This window comes from Leptodactylus fuscus, chromosome 3 (genome assembly GCF_031893055.1).
Source record: "Leptodactylus fuscus isolate aLepFus1 chromosome 3, aLepFus1.hap2, whole genome shotgun sequence".
NCBI lineage: Eukaryota > Metazoa > Chordata > Amphibia > Anura > Leptodactylidae > Leptodactylus > Leptodactylus fuscus.
The window spans coordinates 182,708,120-182,730,953 of NC_134267.1; the positions used below are offsets into that span (position 1 = coordinate 182,708,120).

The 22,834-nt window shown below is 42.0% G+C and overlaps 1 protein-coding gene across 1 annotated transcript in view; it reads right to left on the reverse strand.

Moving 5' to 3' along the window:
* The window catches only part of LOC142196760 (glutathione hydrolase-like YwrD proenzyme), a 65,697-nt gene that overhangs the window by 16,575 nt on the left and 26,288 nt on the right, over positions 1–22,834 (reverse strand). Inside the window, exons 6-9 of the mRNA XM_075266733.1 lie at positions 19,627–19,779; positions 9,901–9,988; positions 8,516–8,687; positions 4,382–4,544 (exon numbers count right to left, since the gene is read on the reverse strand). Of these exons, the coding sequence (XP_075122834.1) occupies positions 4,382–4,544; positions 8,516–8,687; positions 9,901–9,988; positions 19,627–19,779 (576 nt within the window). The remainder of the gene's footprint in view (positions 1–4,381; positions 4,545–8,515; positions 8,688–9,900; positions 9,989–19,626; positions 19,780–22,834) is intronic.

A 22,834-nucleotide genomic window follows, 5' to 3' on the forward strand; every position in this document is an offset into this window, starting at 1 on the left:
ATCCTCTTTAAGTACCTAGACCTCAAGGTACTTAAAGGTGCAGATGATACGAAGATAGGAGGAATAGCCAACACTAGAGAGGAGAGAGAGTGTATTCAAAAGGACTTAGACACACTGGAACAATGGGCTGAGGCGAACAAAATGGTATTTAACAGGGACAAATGCAAAGTTCTACATCTGGGTAACAGAAATGTAAAAAACATATATAGTATGGGAGGAATAGAACTAAGTGATAGCATAGGGGAAAAGGACTTGGGCATAATAGTAGATCACAAATTCAACATGAGCCAACAGTGCGGTGCTGCTGCAAAAAAGGCTAATAAAATTCTGGGATGTATTAAGACAAGCATTGAATCTAGATCAAGAGAGGTCATTATTCCGCTGTACTCTTCCCTGGTCAGACCACACCTGGAATACTGTGTACAGTTCTGGGCGCCTCAATTCAAGAAAGACATCGATATATTGGAGCAAGTCCAGAGAACAGCAACCAAAATGGTGGAAGGTCTGCAAACTATGTCCTATGAGGAGCGGTTAAAAGAACTGGGACTGTTTAGTTTGCAGAAGAGAAGGCTGAGGGGAGATTTAATAGCAGTCTACAAATATCTGAAAGGTAGTCACAGTGCAGAGGGATCTACCCTATTCTCATTAGCACAAGGAAGTACAAGAAGCAATGGGATGAAACTAAAGGAAAAGAGATACAGATTAGACATTAGGAAAAACTTTCTGACAGTGAGGGTAGTGAGAGTGGAATAGGCTGCCACGGGAGGTGGTGGGCGCTCCATCAATGGAAATCTTCAAGCGAAATCTGGATAAACATATAGCTGGGATGATTTAGGAAAACCTGCACTCGCAGGGGGTTGGACCCGATGGCCCTTGAGGTCCCTTCCAACTCTACCATAAGAAGAAAAAAAAAAAAAAAAAGTGCAGCTATAGTTATGGGTGTATTCCAGTCTTATAGACATTTATCACATATCTATTGCATCATACTAGCTGAATGTCCCAAACACATACCTCCCAACCGTTCCGATTTCCGCAGGACATTCACGATTTTGGTGATGTGTCCCGCGGTCCCGATTGGCGGGAGGTATGTCCCGATTTCAACTCAGATCTGCGTCTGGAGTTTAAGTGTTTTTTGTGTGTAAACATTGAGGTGGAACATGAAATTGGGGAAGATGAAGAAGGGGATGGAATGACACTGGGGGCAGAGATGGGGGGGCATGATTCTGGGGGCAGAGATGGGGGGGCATGATTCTGGGGGCAGAGATGTGGGGACATGAATCTGGGGGCAGAGATGTGGGGACATGAATCTGGGGGCAGAGATAGGGGGACATGAATCTGGGGGCAGAGATAGGGGGACATGAAACTGGGGCAGAGATGGGGGACATGAATCTGGGGGTAGAGATGGGGGACATGAAACTGTAGGCAGAGATGGGGGACATGAATCTGGGACAGAGATGGAGGAGACATGAAACTGGAGGCAGAGATGGAGGGGGGACATGAATCTGGGACAGAGATGGAGGAGACATGAAACTGGAGGCAGAGATGGAGGGGGGACATGAAACGGGGCAGATGGAGGGTGTATATGAAACTGGGGGAGAGATAGAGGGGGGACATATAATTTACAGGTGACTGTAGGAGGATTACACTGTGTGGGGGCACATGAAAAATGAATGAGTATGGGCGGAGTCAACATAAAAGTGTGTGGAGCTAAATTTGCTGCGGCGAGCGTAGTGCGCCGCACATTTTGTCCCTCTTTCAGTTCTTCAAAAGTTGGGAGGTATGCCCACCATTCAGCTGTTCTCACCAGCTGATACACAGAGAATGGAGCAGGAAGCAGACAGCGCTGTACTCTGTGTAGTGATGAAACTGAGTCACTGCAGCTTAGGTGTCATTGAAATGAACGGTAGCTGATCTTGCACTTGATCTTGGCTGATCTTGATCCTGACTACTACACGGAGAATAGCACTGTCCACTTCCTGCTTCATTGTCTTTGTATCAGATGTTGAGAACAACTTAATGACGGGGATGCCAGATGTAAAACCACCCCTAATTAGATCTTTTTGACCTATCCCTAGGATAGGTCTTTGGTCATTTAACCCAATAAACTCTTTTAGGCCAGGGCCCACATGATGTGGCTGCGTAAAAAATTGTGGGGTTTTACTGTCCTTGCATCCAAACACTGTGAAAAATACAAGCAGCCAAAGCTAAGAATGGCTTCAATAGGAAAGGGAAATATATAGGAAGCTTTTATACTTATCCCTCAAACTAAATTCACTCCAGATGATGGCTCAAAAATGCACAACAGAATCTGCAACATAAATAAGCATATTTTCTGCATCGTGGAACCTTAGCCTAACAGAGATATTGTGACTATTATGGTCTATAAAGTGTCCTGATATAAAGCCATAACTCCATATAGCTCTACTCTAAAATAAAGGCTGCACTCTGCTTGAAAAGTAACCACCTTTATATTACGACAACATGACAAAGTATGGCCGAGTATATTCAGCACACAATGTACTGCAAACTTAATGTTAGTAGTATTGGCATTTCTACATCACAGTCTCGTAAATCACATCTTCAGATAACAACTATTATTTTGTCTATTTATAACATACAGCTCTTGTATGAGCGATTTTGAGTCTACACTATGCGTTTTACACAGTACATAGTAGTTATATATAAGCTATGATTATACTGCAGACGTCAATCTTATAATATCTGATTTCTAATCGTATCTCCTGGATAACTTGTTATATAGAGGTCAGCTGCCCAGAAAGAAAACTCAGGTCTTTATTCACAATCTGCCATCAGGTTTCTCATATACTTGTGGAGAATGGTCTACTCAGTAATCTGTGGCGCTAAAGGTAAGTTCACAAGGGTTTTTATGGTCCGGAACCTGAGGCGGAGGCCGCCTTAGGTTCCGGACCAAAAAACGGATAGCCGCAACTGAATGCCAGTGCAGTGCACCAGCCTCCAGTTGAGCACTCCGCTCCGGATTAGGCCCTATGAATGGGCTTAGTCGGGAGGAGGGAGTGTCTTCAGGTCTAATCCCGAGGCTAAACAGCCTGAAGAATGAGTATCTCGCTTCTTTTTCCGGGAGCCGGAACAAACCGACTCCCGGTAAAAAGGACTGACCGACACCAATTGATTTCAATGAGCTGTCTTTTTGGTCAGGATTTTATGGAGGATATGGCCTCAAAATCCTGACCAAAAAAACCTGTGTGGACTTACCCTTAGAAGGCAAGCGACTGTTTTAAAGTGGAAGTCCAGTTTCAGCAGAAACATGTATTTGTTTATGTAATGAAAAATTATACTATTTTCCCATATCCTTTCTGTATCAATTATCCATGATTTTCTAGATCTATGCTTAATGTCATAGATCTCTGCTTACAGCTAGTGAATAAAAATCAGTCCATAGTCATATGATATACAGTCCATGTGATATACAGTCCATGGTCATGTGATGAGCACATAGGAGCACAGCTCATTACCAGGAAGATATCTGATTACTGTGCTGTGACTATAACAAGCTGTACACCTGTGTGTCCATCACATGACCATGGACTGTATATCACATGATCATGAACTGTATATCACATGTCCATGGACTATATATCACATGATCATGGACTGAATTTTAATCACTGGAAATAGTCAGTATGAACAACAGCAGGTAGATATCTACAAAGCAATGAGGTATTGATTCAGAAAGTATATTGGAAAATTGTACAACTTTTCACTGCACAAACATTAACATTTATTTGCAGAAATTTGACACCCCTTTAAGTCCTTGTACACTGGCTCATTCCACCTCTACAAACATTAAGGGGCGGTCACTTCTCACAATAATTCCTGGCCGCACTCAAATAAAGGGATTGTATAGGATTAGAAAAAATACATGGTTGCTTTCTTCCAAAAATAGCACCACACCTGTTCATAGATTATGTGTGATATTGCAACTGGACAACATTAATTTTATTAGCGAAGCTGAAATACCAGACACAGTCCATTAACAGGTGTGACAATGTTTCTAGGACAAACCAAATTCTAATCCCGGACTAAAAGGATTAGGGCCGGTTCATATCAAGCGTTGTAGTATTTACTCTGAACAATATGGTGAGTCACTTTTTTACTTGCACAAGAAAGGATGTAATATTTTCAGATAGTCTGTTGTTTATTTAAGTGTGAGGATGGAGTTTTGGAAGTTTGGGTCTTGCTAGGGCATTTATTAAATACCAATAGGGCATTGGGACTTCCACATAAAAGTTAGTGCCAAACGTCATACTGTCGTTCAAAACAAGGGACAGAATTCGAATTGTAAACTATAATGAATTTTTACCAGAAGCAAAAACATTTGGGGAATAAAATAATTACTAACCTGCAAAGTGAATCCACAACCTTCCGGTACAAGTCCTGTGCCAAAATTCATGTAATTGCTATTAATAAATGAACAGGCATTGCCATGTACATCCACCACCGTGAAGTAAACAGTGTCACTTCCCATTTCAAAAGGATATCCATGGGTATTAGATTGTGAGGCTCTTTATATATATAAAAAAGACAATATAAAACACTAAGAGAGACATTGTCTTCATCATTACAAACCTGATATTACTAAAATCAAATTGTCAACAAGTCAGACTATCTGAATGCTCTTATAAAGTGGTTTCCAACAATATATTGATGATATATCCATTAAATGTGCCATTAAAGGACATATTTGGAGAGGAGAGAGGAACATTCATGGGAACCTGCCGCTATGTTTAGAATGTAGAAACACAAGAATCTTAAATAAAGGGAATCATTGATTCCAGAAATAGTCGTGGATCTTGAGAAGATCTTATGAGTCCGGCACATGTAAACTTGACTTAGAATTATTCCCAATGAAGTTGTGAGTTTTAGTGTTTTAATGAAGCTTTCATCAAGAGGAGTTTGCACATATTGATCACCACTGATATCCTGATCCAAACCCATTCCTGGAGTCTGTGGTTTCCTTAAAGGGGTATTCCTACCTCACAAACTCATCAGTCTTTACTGCTGTAAAATCTTCTTTCTTCCTGGTTTCTTGCATCATTTGGTGGGCGGGGTTTCACATGCAACCTGCCGTTTAGCTCTGCCCCCAAATTTGTGTGTAGCTCCGCCCACCCATATTGGATTATGAAGTACAGGCAGCAGCAACTCCATTCTGTGTTACATACATAGACTGCCTGTCTCTGCCATAATGAACACAATTGAATTAGCTAGCCTGATAACTGGGAGAACAGAAGAAATGAAAGCAGCTCCTCTCCCCCATCTGCTAACAGGAAGCTAGGTCACGTGGTGTAGACACAGGAATAGCTAGATACACAGGCTCGCTCCCTGCACTTAGCCCCTCCTCCCTCCCCCCTGAGAGCAGCAGATACATCACTTGACTCATGAGCAACTAAGTCAGGGCTGTGGCCACAAAAAAATGAATAAAGTAAGATTGTGGACAAACAAAGCAGTTTTGCTGAAGCAGTGTATTTAGGAAAAGTCTTACATCCACATTAACAAGCAGTATAGATAGGATCCTTGTGATGGGACAACCCCTTTAAGGCTACGGCCCCATGTTGCAGAAAAGCAGCTTTTTTTGTTGCATATTTTGTTGCGGTTTTTTGAGCCAAAGTCAAGAATGGCTACATAAGGGATGGGAAATATATAGGAAGTGCCTATATTTCTACCTTTTGATCAATCTGCAACAAAAAAAGCTGAGTTTCCACAATGTGTGGCTTTAGCCTAATTTGGGTTTTTCCAACCAGAGCTGTGGGATCACTGACAGCAACAAATGCTCAGTAGGGTTAGGCCTAGAAAAACTTCTAAAGGTTATTAGACATCTTCATGAACGTGTCTATTTGCACAAAATTATTGTATGAAACATACTGCACTAGGTAGCACCCATCTCTTATTCATTTTTTTTCTGGTTTTCACCATGTCTAAAATGAAATTTACTTGAATGGGCCTTGGTTGGGTCTTGGAAACAAGGAGAGGAGACCCCTGTTTTAAGTATCAGTGTCACCAATGTTTATGAAGTGAAAACACTTTTTAGTGACTAATCTGTTTTGGCCCTTAATAACCAAGCCATTTTTGTGTTCTTCTTTTGTCACATAACAAGAGACATACCTTTTTCATCATTGTAAATATAGGAGTTTTGTGTTTTGTGGGGCAAGTTGTGTTTAATGGCACATTTTGAAGTACACATTTGACTATCCTCTACAAACTCTTTCCGGTGGGGAATGGAAAGAAAAAGCAATGCCACCACTTAAACTTTATGCTATTAGTTTTGTATAATTCACCACGTGGCTTACGTAGTCTGATAAACTTATTTTTTGGGTCGAAATGATTACACTGATAGCCGTTTAAAACATTTTCTGAAAATAGCAATTCTGGCATTTATTTTTAGATTTTTTTTTTTTTTACACTAACACTAGAAATGGTTATCAACCATTAAACGGTTAACACATAATATTTCATCATGATGTCTGAGGTTTCCTAGGTGGCACTGCTGTCCCATCCTTTTGTTCATCTCAATAGAACACTGTTGTCAGACAAAAATGCAAAGAGGTTCCAAAGTCTGCCATCATTTTATGACCAGGTAATATTCAGGGAGCAGCCAGCAAGTTAAGTAAACAGTTTTATCTAAAGTACACAAAGCAGTCTTACACACACTGGTACCAGCATCACAGGACACCCTGCTGTGCTCATGAAGTCATCCTTTGCCCTGACACTTTACAGCCCGAAAGGGCAGAAGCTACACCAACAATTTACTTTGAAATTATACTTGAAGGCTTTGTATTTGTATGACCAATTTACATACAGAAAACAAACAGAATATTTTTTATTGCTATAATAAGCTCCTCTTATTGGAATATTAAGGCAAAAGATGGTATACCTTTGTCCATCATTAATGTTAGTCCCCTTGCAGACGACCGTGGCCATCACCAGTGTACTATCCATGTATTTCATGGATAGCACACTGACCCATTCATTTCTATAGGCCAATACACACAAACACCACTTTTTGTAAAAGTGGGTGGAGCGGGGCAGGGAGCAGGGACGCCTTGAATCTAAATATTTGTACGGGAAAAATCCCACAGTTTGACTGGCATAGATTTCCCATCTCGACGCATGGATGTGTACGAGATTTATTAAAGGACCAGCACTTCTTGACAATTCCAATATACCTTACGCCAGTTGGGGCATTTATTAAGAGTGGCGTAGGTAATGCCAGTCTATAAATTTCTCCCACTGTATGAGAAAAGTTGCTTCCGAATTATTTAATTGGAAACGCAGAGGCAGCACAGAGGCTCACTGGATAGCAATGTTGTCTTGAAAGGCAAGATGTGCAACCAGTTTGCTTGTCCTAACCATGTTTGCGTGGGTTTCCTCACACAACCCAAAAATATACTGATAGGTAAATTGGCTTCCTGTTTTGAGTGTTGGGGACGAGCGCCCGTATGGAAGTCACTAACTTCCCTACTCCACAACGCTCCCTGTGCTTTGAGCCCCTTGGAGAGAAAAGTGCATTACAAATGATTGTCATTGTCATTACTGAAAAAAAACAAGTCAAGTAGGATCTGTGTCAGACAGATATCTAGGTCCCACTGGTGACACTGTTTCTAGGGGTCCACCCTACCACTACTGGGGTCACACCACTTTCCTAGCCCTGTCACATTTATCATCATTTCTGACAGTTTTCTGGCATATGCCAAACTCCTACACTCCCATTTTATTTTTCAGCCACACATGTACAGTGCTGCAGAATATGTTGGCACTGTATAAGTAAAATTTTGTTATTTTAACTCGATGACATCATGTGCTACACACGAGTCCCCAAAGAGGCTGAAGAATAAAGAGTCAGCGGAGGAAGCTGCTGTGGACAAGAGCGGGAATAGGTAAGTTAATAGTGGTAATTTCTGGTTGGAGTAATCCGGCCAGTAATGGCCTATTAAAAAAAATCATCAAAGGCCTGGTCAGGCCTCTTAAAGGTGCAGTACCCTGGTGGGAGAGTCGAAGCCTGAATAGGATGATATAACAATTGTATTGAATAAAAGTGTAAATGATAAATTCATATATATAGAAAAATAGACAACTATATATGTAGTTTTAGGTTCTGGATTAGTATGTCTGCTATAACCCACTAGGCCATCCTTATATACTTCTAATATGCATAAAACTAGGATTCTTCTACTGCAGGTACCAGGCTTTTCCATTTCAAAGTTCATAATTATATACAGTTGCAGCTTTGCCATGACAGATGAAGATAATCAACTACAACAAAATTCTTTACATTTACAATTTTCATATAGATTACTATTATGTATCAATGATCAAGATTAAACCTGAACACTATTCTGTATGATTCACATTTTGTCCGACATTTCCTCTTCCTGCATTAGATTGTACATCGCAGTGGTAATCTGTTCACATGATGGTGACAATAGGTGTCATGTGCTACAATTATATATGTTATTAATAGTTATAGTATTACACTTACCTCTTAATGTCTATATGTTTCACTTGCTTTGTAGCATATGCCTTACTAAGGAGTTCCTGTGTGGGCACGGGAACAACCACACTGTCCGCACAGTACCAGTGACAGTCTGTTATGCTCAGTTTCAGGGCCTCGGTTACCGTATGGACATAATCTGCACTATTATGGCCCATCTCTGCAATGTGACATATTATATAGTTATCACGGACAGTTATATGTACAATTGCATAAAATGATCTGACACATTGAGGCATATTTATCATATGAACAATGTTTAGGCTGTATATCATGTTTCTAAGCCCTAAAGCCTCATTTCAGGAAAGTACTCACAATTTTCTGCTCACAACATTAAAGGTGAGTAAAAAGAGACTGACAGTCACATCATGCCACTTATCATCAGTGTTATTAATTGTAATGTACTACAGATCATGGGCCCAATGGGCCACCTAATCAGTCTGTCTTTAGGCCTCTCCCAAAGGCGATAACTAAGCAGTCTACCATTTTTCACCCTTTAACACTCATACAGGAATCTGATCTTTGCCATGGGGAGACTACCAAACCACTGCTCTCTGAGTGGTTCTGGTATAAGTGGCAGCTGACCCAAAGGCAAGAGAGAAACCAATGCAAAACACCAGAGGGTCAGGCAAAACTGTGGCAGAGTCTGGTCCAGCGGTAAGGGGCAGACAGCAGGTATGCAGAGTTGTACGAAGCCAAAAGACCATACACAGAAGGTCAGCAAAACAAGGACAGAATCAGCAATAGGGTCGACTAACAAATTTGAAGCAGGATCACAGGAATTGGCTAACCAAGAACCTATGTTGCTCAGGTGCAGTGCAGAGGTTTGAACAGGTTTAAATAGACCAGAGTATTCTGGGATTAAGCCCACAAGTGTACATGTTAAATCGGCGCACCCTCCCAATGGTCTTGGTCAGGAGGAAATGGGAAAGGGGAAATACACAGCAGCCTGGAGAGTCAGGAAGCACACAGAGGGAACTAGAGTTAAGCCGGAATGCGCTTAACCACATAATTCTACATACAGTATAAACAGAGGAAGCAGAAAACATCTTTAACTAGTAGCAATAGGGGAAATTATTAAGACTGTGCTCTGTACATAAGTCTTGATCCATTTTTTCTGTTGGTGCTAACTATACTTGAATTGTGATCTACACCAGTTAAGAACTGGCAGCAATTTCATGTTTAATTCACACTAAAATATCAGGCCAAGGTGTGCCCATCCTGCCTTGGTCTCTGCCCAGGAATGATGTGGATTATTTTGGGCGCAAGAAAGGGCTGTATGCCAAAGATGTATCACATTTACACCTATCTATACCAGAAAACTGGATTAGATGTGTTAATAAATTCCCTCTCACTATTTCCATACCACTTACCTTTAACAGAGAAACTTTCCAACATATTCAAAGCCATGAGAGCAGTGATTCCTTGGCTGTTGGGTGGTATTTCCCAAACTTTTATTCCCTAGATGGAATGTAATGAAAAATAAATGCTGGAGGCCAATATTCTGGAATATTGCAATGACTAGACATACATGACAGATCACACAAAGACCAAAATATTGTACAATAATATGCTTTGCATAAATGGCATCTGACCAATGTACAGTAACTGTGATTACCATCAAGCACTTAATGACTGGGGAATTTTTACACCTTTTAAGACCAGATATTTTTGGAATGTGTCAGCTTCAGGACTATAAATGTTTCACTTGATAATCAGATATGTTCACGCCTGTGCTGGTGGCTCTGTTTGCAGTCTGCATTGTTGATGGCTATTTTGTATCAGTTTTGCATGTTCTGTTTTTCTGTTTTCGATGGCCGAATGTAATCAGTTTGGAATCGGTTTTTAATCGTCCGTGACAAAAATAAGAAACGTTTCATTGGTCTATTTCTTTTTTTTTTTTTTTTTTAACCCAACCCACTGATCCCTTTTTAACAGACATGAAATTGTTAACAAGCCATTTCATGTCCATTAAAAATTGGTCAAAATGTACATGTGACTGATGTTGAAAAATGTCTGTCACACTACATGTGCAAGAGGCCTTAGGCTACATTTACACAACCGAGGTCACAAAACAGCCATGAAAAACGTAAATTTTTTATGGCTGTCTTACACTTAAGGAGCACCAATTTTCATGGACCCCACATACTTTTGACTGTATAGAGGTATCTGTGAAAATGGACACAAATAGGACATGAATTATATTTTGACGCTGTGACAAAAGAGCAAAATAAAGGTCATGTGAATAGCCCCCGTTCACTGACACTGAATTTAATGTTGCTGTGTGATATCCATAAAAAAAACAGAAGTCACATGGCCATTAATCACTATTGTGTGAAGGTGGCTTCAGTCAGTGAAATAAATGGATGAATATCAAAAAAACAAATGTTAAAAACTGACGTGTGTATGCAACCACTGTCTCCCATAGTTCTAAAAATGTACATGTAACAGATATTACAAATTATTGTTTGCATGGGGCTTAAAGGCTTATGCACACACAAGTGCCGTTTTTGGTTCACCTAATGTCCATTAAAAATGGTACGTGCCCGTGTAAGTGCAGGGACTACCCTTATTCACAGGACACGCTTGTTTTTGAAACGGCTGTCACATGGCCATTTTAGAATCTATGATTTTCAATGCGCCTACTCACATGGCACTAGCAATGTCCATTTTGACAAACAGATGAAGTATATCCATTTTTTTAATATTCTTGAAAATGTCAAGAAAGCAGCCACGTGAATGTACACATTGATTTTCTGGGGAAAAAAAATCTTTTTATTTATTTATTTTAAAAAGGTCAATTAGTGCTATTAATGGGTTGAATTATTATTAGGTTTCTCTGGGAGCTCCTGGCATCCTCTGGATCTGTCTACATGGTGTAGCTTCCTGTTTGTTTATCCTACAACTAACATAATGCATTGCTCTTCACTCATAGCTGACTGACACTACATCTCCCCTCACTTCCTCCCCCTTTCCATCCCTCATACCCCCTCCCTGTTTCCCTAACTAGTCCACCCACTACTAGCCCTTCCTAAGTAACCAACTTAGCCCACTCCCCCACCTAGTCATACTTATCTGTCTTCCTGTCTGGATCTTCTGGGCACAAGAGAGCCCATCCTTCTGAGCAGCCAGCTCCTTCTCCTATCAATGTTGGGACCCTGAAGGAAGTGATGTGCTGTTGCCAGAAAATCTGGACAGGAAGACAGGCAAGTATGATGGGCTGGGATAGGAAGGGGGTTAGTATTGGTGATGTTCCGTTTCTGGGAAAACAGAACGTCACCGGAAAATCAGAAATTCTCCCGGGGTGGTCACATATACATTTTTGATAAAGTTATTTAGTTAGAAGTTAGGCAGGGGGAGGGTGTTTAGCTTAGGCTAAAAAAAATTGTTTTATACCAGACAACCCCTTTAATGTGTTGTCAAAATGGCTATATGACGCAGTTGTGTGAGTAAGCCCTAAAAGTATAAAACTGAGAGGGCTGGACGACATGAGGTCCTCTTTAATGTTAAGTTTGAATGATGTATAGTGTAAAAACTTTTATTATTTATCTTTTTATTTCTGTTGATAAGAAAGTTCTTTATAAGATAGTTTATCTTTATTGTAGTCTTTCCTGACAATTTACCCTTATCAGAGAAGAGAATACCCCTGTAATTTAGACCAAAAGTGACTGTTACACAGTCTAAAGGTCTTGAGACAACACTATGTCAATCTGTCGTCAAAAAGATATTTCTCTATATAGTCAGTCACCATATAGTGCAATAGCATGTCAGCATGGCCTCAACCAACCATTTAATCTTGAAGGTGCGGCATCGGTAAGGCCAACTTTGGTAGCATAAAAAATCTGATATAAAACATGCGGAAAGGATAAAAGAAAAAAGTTAATTTTACTAACTTGGTTTTTAGTATTTGTAAAGTTCTGCAGAATCAATTTGTAAAGTGCTGTGGAATATACTGTTGCTATATAAATAAAATGTATTATTAATATTATTAAACAGAAAATATGATTATTATTCCCACCAATGCAAATTGATTCCTTCCTTGAGTAGTAATAAGAGTCTCTTGCTGGGTCAGATTACTAGTCCTGACCTGTCTGAGGTCATGCCTTTTTTCCAAGAAACAATAACTGCAAAAACTAGGTATAAAGGGACACATAATACATGTCTTCTAACGCAGTGTCTGACTCACCCTACTTTGAAGACAAACAGAATAGAATATTTTCTACTATTGTTTATTATTTGTATTTCACAAAAACGCAATGGGTCAAGCAAGTGACACTTTATTTTTCTAGGCAATGCTAAAAATGTTTATGGTAGAACTTAAAGGGGTTTTCCAGGCAAAACATCTTTTTTTTAATTTCAAAGGTCTGTTAGTGTTGTTAATGGGTTAAAAGTGCACCCATATACTTTTAGCAGTGTTTTGAGTGATTTCAAGGTGTCCGTGGTATCTTCTGCATTTGTTTACATGTGTAGTAGAGATGAGCGAACACTATTCGGAACAGCCGTTCCGAATAGCACTCTCCCATAGAAATGAATGGAAGCGGCCGGCACGCACACTTTGCCGGCGGCCGGTCGCTTAACCCCCCGCGTGTCGGCTACGTCCATTCATTTCTATGGGAGCGTGCTATTCGGAACGGCTGTTCCGAATAGTGTTCGCTGATCTCTAATGTGTAGCTTCCTACTATGTAACTTCCTTTGCACCTTCCACACTACTGTTAGGACTGTGCGGCAACTGCGGCCGAGGGGTCGGGTCGCTGCCCGTCCCTCTGCGGTAGCGTATTGCCGCCTGTCACTCCCTCCTCGTGACGGCAGTCAGGTTTAGCAAGGGTTAAACCCTCTTGCAGCCGGAGGGTGTGGTCAGGCTGTGACTGTCAGTCGTGTCGACCAATCACCTCCGCCTTGGGCAGCTGGCTTGGCCGAAAGAGGACCGCCCTTTCCCTTTATAAAGAGGGAGGTTCCTCAGCCCGCTGCCCTAATGTCAATTTACAAATGCACTGTGTGTGCTCAGGATAGCTAGCTAGCTAGAAATTCTGTTAGGCAGAAATTGTAGTTCAGGGTAGAACTCTACTTCCTAAAAAAGGAAAGAAAACTTTAGTTGTTAGCCGCTTGTTGTGCATCAGGAAGCCACTGTGTGCACACTAGCTTATTGTGGACAGTCTAGCACCAAAGTGCTGTCTAGACTGAGTCCTTGTGCGGCTGCTCTGACCTGCACAGGCCGCTGTGATAGTACAGAGCGAACTAGGGTGTGTAGAGGGCTGGCAGTGGCGTCTAACTGTCAGACCCTGTTCACACCAGTGCGCTTCTGTGGTCCAGAGCCCAGCGGGCTCCTTTGGGTTTCCTTTGTTTGTTTTTTTTAATAAACCCAGCAATTCATAACAACTACCTCCCTGTCAGTGTTCCCTCCTCCTCTTTCACTGTGTAATACTCCCCTCCCTGTCTCCCTAGCTAAACTACATGAAACTATCCCGCCCACTACTAGCCAGCCAGCCTCCCTCCCTAGGCAGGGAGGGAGGGGGGGCTAGCTAAGCCAGCTATCCTGGCCCCCTGGTCCCATAGCATCATACTTACCTAGCTTCCAATGTGGGAGCCGGCTCCTCTTCTCCTAGAGACGCTGCGCACAGACTAGAATGAACTGTGAGGCCTGTGCAGTAGAGATGGATTGCCATCTCTACTGCGCATGTCTTGAACTCACCTCCAGACTGTGCAGGCGCTGGAAGAGAGGAGGACCCGTAAGGACACAGGAAGACACGTAAGTACTGATCGGGATGTGGTGGGGGGAGTACTGGTGACGTTCTGTTTTGTAAGAGGTGAAACAAAACATTACCGGATTATCAGAAAGTGACCCTGGGGCGGACATATAGGTAATTATACATTTTTTTAAATTGATGTAAATTAGAAGTTAGGTGGGGGGAAGGAATTTAGTTTATAGGTAGAATTTACGTTTATCCTGGACAACCCCATTGAAGGCTGAAGCCCCAAGTGGTGTATTACAGTCCATGCAATCTAGCAAATCCCATCCACAGTGAAGAAATACTTGCACCGGAAATGCTGGTATAGGTATAATTAAAGCAGAAAGTCTGTGGAAGAAAACTCTGGACTTTCTGTGAAAATCGCTACGGGAAAAACCACAATGCATTTCTACTATGTGGGGCCATAGACAAAAAGAGAAAAAACAAAAAACAGTCTTGCACTTTCACATTTTTTCATTGTCTTGCTAAAAAAGAAGCATCAAATCACATGTAAAATTCCCCAACGTGAGTCTGACCTAACAATGCTATTGGAATAAAGTGTGCTTGCTCTCTACATCTAGAGAATACTGGAAGCGCTCACAACTATTTTCTCTTGAGGCTCCCTATGGGCCCCTGTCTGCTACTAGACACACAGCACCACATTGTAAGAAGGATACCGCAGCATTCATTGGAGTAGTGCTGTCAATGTAATATATTTCATAGGTGTGACTGTTGACTAATTTGTTTGCTATGCACAGGAGATGTTGGCGATACCATGACTCAGACAAGCTAGTCCAAACCTATAATTAGAGTCATTTTTAATTTTCTTTAACACTGGTCAGTTCTGGCCTTAAATTATTCTTTAGTGATATTGTAATGAATGGCAGCTAGTTGCTGAATTGCGCTTACATACATTCCCAGGGTTTCTGTTCTCAAAGCAATCAAGCTGGGTGTGTTTGTCTCATTTGGCTGCATGTCAAGGTTAGATTTGGCTGCTGTTAGGTATTGCTGGCATGGCATGATATATGTATATAAACTATTAGAAGGATTTGTTTCTCTATACTAAAGAGTAACTACACATTGAAAACTTTTAAATTTTTTTCAAAGCATTAATGACATTAAAGGGGTTGTCCACTTCATAATTTTTTTTATTCTATTTATCTGTATACAGGTCCCCCTGTCTGAGGTCACCAGTGATGACCACCAATGTATGTGAAGAGGTGACCACTGAGGTCTGTGATTGACTGCAGCAGTCACCTGGCATAAACAGCACGGGGACCTGTATACAGATGAAGGGGCCTGCTGCCGCTGGATATGGAGCAGTAGTATTAAGTCAATAAAAATTAGACAACCTCTTTAACAAATATTGTAATAATTCATTAACACGTGGCTCTTCTAAGTGAAAATTTCTCCACTGAAATCCATTTTGTTTCTCTGTTTCTTACTAGCTGAAATCTGTCCACTGCTTGTCACTGGAGTCTGAGAGGATGGGGTTATGTGTAGTGAAACTGAAAAAAGCAGAAGCTAGGAAGGGGGGGGGGGGTGCACAGGGCCCCAGAAGGTAACAGGCTCTATTTACTTACTGATCCTCGCTCCTGCTCACGGCCGCCTGGGAAGTGAAGGATTGGTAAGTAGGCCACGGGTCCATGATCCCCAACAAACACTACTATCATTATACCCTGGAATCTTTTCAGACCCTGGAGTATAATGATTGGACAGCCAGGGTAGGTGAGGGAACATAAAAAAACACTGCTACTTACCTCTCCTGCACTTTGGCCATCTTTGGGTCTACTGGATGACATCCCAGACGCCACGTAGGCCAGGCCATTATGTATAGCCACGCCGGTCTGGATCACATGATGTCTGTACCAACACTGAAGAGGGTTGAAAGCAGCAGGAAGTGCATGGAAAGGTGTTTTTTTAATGTTTGTATCCTCCCCTGGGTCTCCGATCATTATACTCTGGGGTTGGAAAAGACCCCAGAGTATAATAATAGTTTATGGGTTGTCAACTATGGGGCACATTACTGTGCGAAGGGTCCACTATGGGACATAATACAGTGTGCAGGGGCCACTATGGGAAATAATGCTGTGTGCATGGGCCACTATGGGACATTATTTTGTGTGGAGGGGCAGCTATGGGACATTATACTGTTTGGAAGGACCGCTATGGGACATCATAATTAGAGATGAGCGAACACTAAAATGTTCGAGGTTCGAAATTCGATTCGAACAGCCGCTCACTGTTCGAGTGTTCGAACGGGTTTCGAACCCCATTATAGTCTATGGGGAACATATACTCGTTAAGAGGGAAACCCAAATCCGTGTCTGCAGGGTCATCAAGTCCACTATGACACCCCAGGAAATGATACCAACACCCTGGAATGACACTGGGACAGCATGTCTGGGGGCATAAAAGTCACTTTATTTCATGGAAATCCCTGTCAGCTTGCGATTTTCGCAAGCTAACTTTTCCCCATAGAAATGCATTGGCCAGCGCTGATTGGCCAGAGTACGGAATTCGACCAATCAGCGCTGGCTCTGCCGGAGGACGCGGAGTCTAAGATCGCTCCACACCAGTCTCCATTCATGTCCGACCTTAGACTCCGCCTCCTCCGGCAGAGCCAGCGCTGATTGGCCGAAGGCTGGCCAATGCATTCCTATAGGAATGCAGAGACTTAGCAGTGCTGAGCCAGTTCTGCTCAACTACACCGTGTGCCGGTCAGCCCATCTGATATAACAGAGCCGAGTGTGCACACTCGGCTCTGCTATATCAGATGGGCTGACCGGCACATCAAATGTAGCAGAGCCGAGTGTGCACACTCGGCTCTGCTACATCAGATGTGCACACTCGGCTCTGCTATATCAGATGGGCTGACCGGCACATCAGATGTAGCATAGCCGAGTGTGCCGGTCAGCCCATATGATATAGCAGAGCCGAGTGTGCACATCTGATGTAGCAGAGCCGAGTGTGCACTCTTGGCTCTCCTACATCTGATGTAGCAGAGCCGAGTGTGGATATAGGAATCCATAGGAATGCATTGGCCAGCGTACGGAATTCGACCAATCAGCGCTGGCTCTGCTGGAAGAGGCGGAGTCTAAGATCGCTCCACACCAGTCTCCATTCAGGTCCGACCTTAGACTCCGCCTCCACCGGCAGAGCCAACGCTGATTGGCTGAAGGCTGGCCAAGGTAGAGCCATCTGATGTAGCAGAGCCGAGTGTGCATAAGGGTTCTAGTGCACCTTCGGCTCCTCTACATCTGATGTGCCGGTCAGCCCATCTGATATAGCAGAGCCGAGTGTGCACATCTGATGTAGCAGAGCCGAGTGTGCACACTTGGCTCTGCTACATCTGATGTGCCGGTCAGCCCATCTGATATAGCAGAGCCGAGGGTGCACTAGAACCCTTATGCACACTCGGCTCTGCTACATCAGATGGCTCTGCCTTGGCCAGCCTTCGGCCAATCAGCGCTGGCTCTGCCGGTGGAGGCGGAGTCTAAGGTCGGACCTGAATGGAGACTGGTGTGGAGCGATCTTAGACTCCGCCTCTTCCAGCAGAGCCAGCGCTGATTGGTCGAATTCCGTACTCTGGCCAATCAGCGCTTTCAATGCATTCCTATGGGAAAAAGTTTATGTCACAAAAATCACAATTACACCCCCGATAGAGCCCCAAAAAGTTATTTTTAATAACATTCCTACCTAAATAAAGGTTATCCCTAGCTATCCCTGCCTGTACAGCTATCCCTGTCTCTTAGTCACAAAGTTCACATTCTCATATGACCCGGATTTGAAATCCACTATTCGTCTAAAATGGAGGTCACCTGATTTCGGCAGCCAATGACTTTTTCCGATTTTTTTCGATGCCTCCGGTGTCGTAGTTCCTGTCCCACCTCCCCTGTGCTGTTATTGGTGCAAAAAAAGCGCCAGGGAAGGTGGGAGGGGAATCAAAATTTTTGGAGTTTGCCACGTGATGTTCGATTCGAATCAAACACATCGAGCAGCCTGATATCCGATCGAACATGTGTTCGATAGAACACTGTTCGCTCATCTCTAATCATAATGTCTCGAGGCCACTTTGGGACATTATAGTGTGTGAATATGGAGTGTTTTACTGTGTGGGGGTCAGAAAAGAGGTGCTATGCCGTGGATGGGGGGCACCAAGTCAAAAGTTTGCTGGGGGGCCCAGTCTTTGCAATTTACGCTACTGATTATATCTGATGCATTTTCTAACATAGAACACTGATTCTGGTGTCATATGAATTCTGCATTGCTATCTGTATTATTAAGATATCCCCAGTTGAAAACACAGTCAGGAATAAGATCAGCTGCATATAAATATGCCAATCCCAACTGGTTATCGGTCTTGAAAAAATTAAGGTATAACTGTGCTCCTGATGTCATGTGAAAGCTGAGAATCTCATATTTTAAGTGATAGCAGAATACCCTGTGCGAAGTCAGCCTAAAGCCAGTCCCTTTAACCACTTGTCGACCATGCATTGACTTTATATGTCTGGGCATTCAGCAATTAACTGTGCAAGGATGTATCTGGATGTCCTTGTAGAGTTTACAAGAGTGGGAAGCTGTTGGTGATAGTCGAACATCCTAAAGAGAAGACAGGGATAGTTTATTGCCATCCCTGTTGTCCCGACTGCTATATACACAGCGCTCAATGAGCAACACCTATGGGAGCCTAACCTAGAGGATCCAGATTAGCTCTTCATTGTATACTAAGGCGCCGTTCCCACGGAGTAACACGCTGCGCATTCAGACGCGTATACACATGTCAGAGTGTGAGTGCTCAAAACAGATCCCATTCACTTCAATGTGTGCCGGCTTACAGGCGCTACACATTGAAATCAATGGGAGGCTTTTTAACCCATTGATTTCAATGTGTAGCGCGTGTGAGCCGGCACTCATTGAAGTGAATGGGATCTGTTTTGAGCGCTCACACTCTGACATGTGTATACGTGTCTGAATGCGCGGCGCGTTACTCTGCGGGAACAGAGCCTAAGAGGCTGAAAAAAAGGGGAAGAAAACATGCCAGTTTTTCACTTTTTTTTTTCTTTTTACTAGCACAAGTACTACTATTTTTTTAAATCGTTTTCCCTCTCCATTACAGAGATTTTTATCCAGATAACATAGTTTTATCATTCCATGGTTGTGGCTAAAACATGATGTGGCCATGGTAGCGGCATTTATTTATTTAATCACTCTTTATTTAATCACTCTCCACAATTTTTTTAAACACTAAAACCCAAAAATATGTCCCATTATGAACTAGGAAAGATGGCCCAGTCATGAACTGTTTAATGTTATTTCAAATCTTTATCTCCACAAATGGTATAATATGGAAATTAATATGCAAATATTTACCTTGTAAGTTGTGCAAATTGGCTGTACTTCCTCTGACACGTGAGTAGACAAGTCATTTTGGTCCAAAAGTCCACCATTGCTCTGTACAACATGGATGATGGCTTGAGCAATTCGTCCTTCGTAGAAACCTTTTTTGCCATGTTGAGACAGCGACTATAAATACAGTAAGAGAACTAGTTGTCTTGTTGTCAGCAGGGTATACACTACATAGACAAAGTACAGGGACACCTATACATTGTAGCAACTGGAGCTTTTATGACAAACCTTTCTAGAATCATGGTCATTAATATGGAATTAGTCCCCCCTCCTCACAGCTAAAACAGCTTCCACTCTCCTCTTTCTACAAGATTTTGGATTGTGTCAGTGGGATTTCAGGGATTCACCCTACAGAGCAGTTTGCGAGGTCAGACACTGATGTTGGATGAAAGGACATGGCTCATAATGTCCATTTTAGTTCAGTTTTATGGAGTTAAAGGGGTTATATCACAAGATGAAAGGGGAAGCACTTTGCCCACTGCACATTTAGCCTGACTGGAGGTGGACGGCACTCCCATTCACTTCAATGGCAGTAGTGGAGTGCTTTACTTCAGCTGTCTTCGCTGCTCCCATTGAAGTGAATGAGACCACTGTCCACACCAGTCACACCTACATGCAGTCAGGCTGAATGCACAGCAGGAGGAAAGGACCCCTCATTCTTGGAATTAAAGGGGGTCTCCTCTATCCCTGACATAGTATTAGTCTGAGTCAAGACACATCCCCAGCAGGAAACACTCAGCTGTCAATTTACAGGGGAATGGTACAAGTGGTACATGTTAGAAGAGAAGATTGGTAAATTATGGGGAATGCAATCATTTAATAAAAACTAACAGATTCTCTTAAAGTAGATTATGTCATCATTATAACAAAGCTATAGCCCTGTTTCTAGCACACTATGTATATTTGCTTTTGCAAACTGCAACAATGAATTCAATTAATTTGTCTATGAATATTTGTCAAACAATAAGCACCTTGATAAATCCAGATAGCAGCTATCTACCAGCAATCACATGTTACCTAAATTACTTACAGACGTCTCCACCTGTGAACCTTGTCTCTTATATAGCTGCCAAAGGACGAGGAGTTTCCTGCTATGCAGCTCGTCCAGGATTATTTGGACAGAATTGTCTAGTGTCTGTATACCATAGATATATAACAATAGATTTTACAGTTTAACTAAACTTTCAGACAACTTTCAATTTTCACCAGTATTTGTGTCATTAATACATTTTGTTATATACTATACCAATTTTTGGATCCTTTCTGTGAAATCCTGCATTTTTTTTTTTACTCTTTCCTTTACCCTTTACTCTTTTTTCTATTGAGAACTGACCCCTGCTTCTCACTGTGTATGGAGTCTGGGCTTGTGTAAAATGTAGAGAAAATGAGTGTAAGGCAGGGTGACTTCAAAAAGTGATATATTGGGCTATATAAGACGAAGAAACTTGCTATTGTTGTCATATGAAAGAGAAGATTCCCTACTTTGATGACACTGAGTTGGTAGCTGTAGACTACCTTTATTATTTCCAGAGATATGACTGGTTGAAAACATAGTTGGGATTGAGATATTTCTATACACCTGCAAATAAATATCCTAATCGCAACTCTGTTTTCAACCAGTGATATGTCTGGAAATAATATTGATAGAATTGAAGCCTTAGCCCCCTTGCACACAACCGTATTAATGTGCAGTGTGCTATCTGGGTTTTTCCTGGATAGCACTCTGACCCATTTATTTTTATGGGCCCATACACATGACCTTGAATTACACAGTCCCGTTTGCGGGTCTATAGTCTGGGACGCAAAATATGGAACAGGTCCTATTCCCGTACGATTTTGCGGCCCTGCTTCCGTAGCTGCTATTCATTTTATGAAAGGGGTTGCAGAAGCATGGGTGGTACACGGGCGACACATGGTTGACATCCATGAATCCCACCTGTGCTGCCTGTGCTGTTCATTCACAGCAGTCAGTTAGCACACGGTCGTGTAAAACCAGCTTTAGGCTAAGGGTGCATTCACATGGAGGAAAATAGTGAGGAAAGCCTCACCATTGGTGAGGAAACTTTCAGCGCTGAAAAAAAAAAAGAAGCCTCCCATTGACTACAATGGCTTCTTTTTTTCTGCTAGTAAAAGTTTAAAAGAAAAAAGGGTTGTCCAATTTTACCTTTAAGGCCTAGGGCTACAATGACATTTTTGGTAGCACTTGATTGATTTTAACTATTCAGCTACAGCTGCAACTGAAGGAATTGATTGTGAGCAATCTTGTGTGCTGCACTGGCCTAAATGTAAAGATCTAGATCAGTGTTTCCCAACCTTTTCAGACTCAGGGGACCCCTGGGAAAAAAATTCCTTGGGTCACTCCAAAAATAATTTTTACCAAAAACCATCTTAAGGATGCAGATAACGTTTCATAAAGGCATCAAGTCTTCCAAACCAGAGTGTAGCATCTCCTGATGGGTTTCCCTGACACCCCTGGGTGTCCCACCTTTTTCAGTTCAAATCCAGTGTGATGATGTAGTGAGGGCGATGAGAGCGAATTATGAAATTATGTCACTGTACTCTACACACTGTATGAGTATTATCAGAATCTAGTTACACTGTTGTGCCCTTATATTATCTGTCATAAATTACAGGCGTGTATTGTAATCTTACTAGGTCCCGGGTGAGATAAAGGACACCCACATGAACTTATCGTGAGAATGCACAGTCTAGCTTGTAAGACAGAGATAAACTGATAATATCTTCATCAAAATCTTGTATATCAGGTACTTCTATGAATCATCAAATTTTCCGAGAGACTTATGATTCAGTAACATACGTCATGTTTTTGACCACTGACATAAATGATAAATATATATGTGAATTGGGCTGCTGAGGTTTAATGGTGGAATAATTCTACATTGTAATAAAATTAGCAAGAGCCCCCAGATTACTTTGGCTAGACGCAGTGTAGTCCTTGCTCTTCCACACTGCTGTGAACGTTCAATTCCTGCTGCAAATGCTACTGCTGGTCCTGCCACAGGGGCAGACGCATGCTCCCCCCTTTTATTCATTAAAAAGGGCTGCTATCATAATCCATATATCCATTATAAATAAAAAATCCTTTGAAACTTAAAGACACATTCAAGGTTCATTAAACAGTTGAGTCAAATTGGGCCAATTCAATGAATAC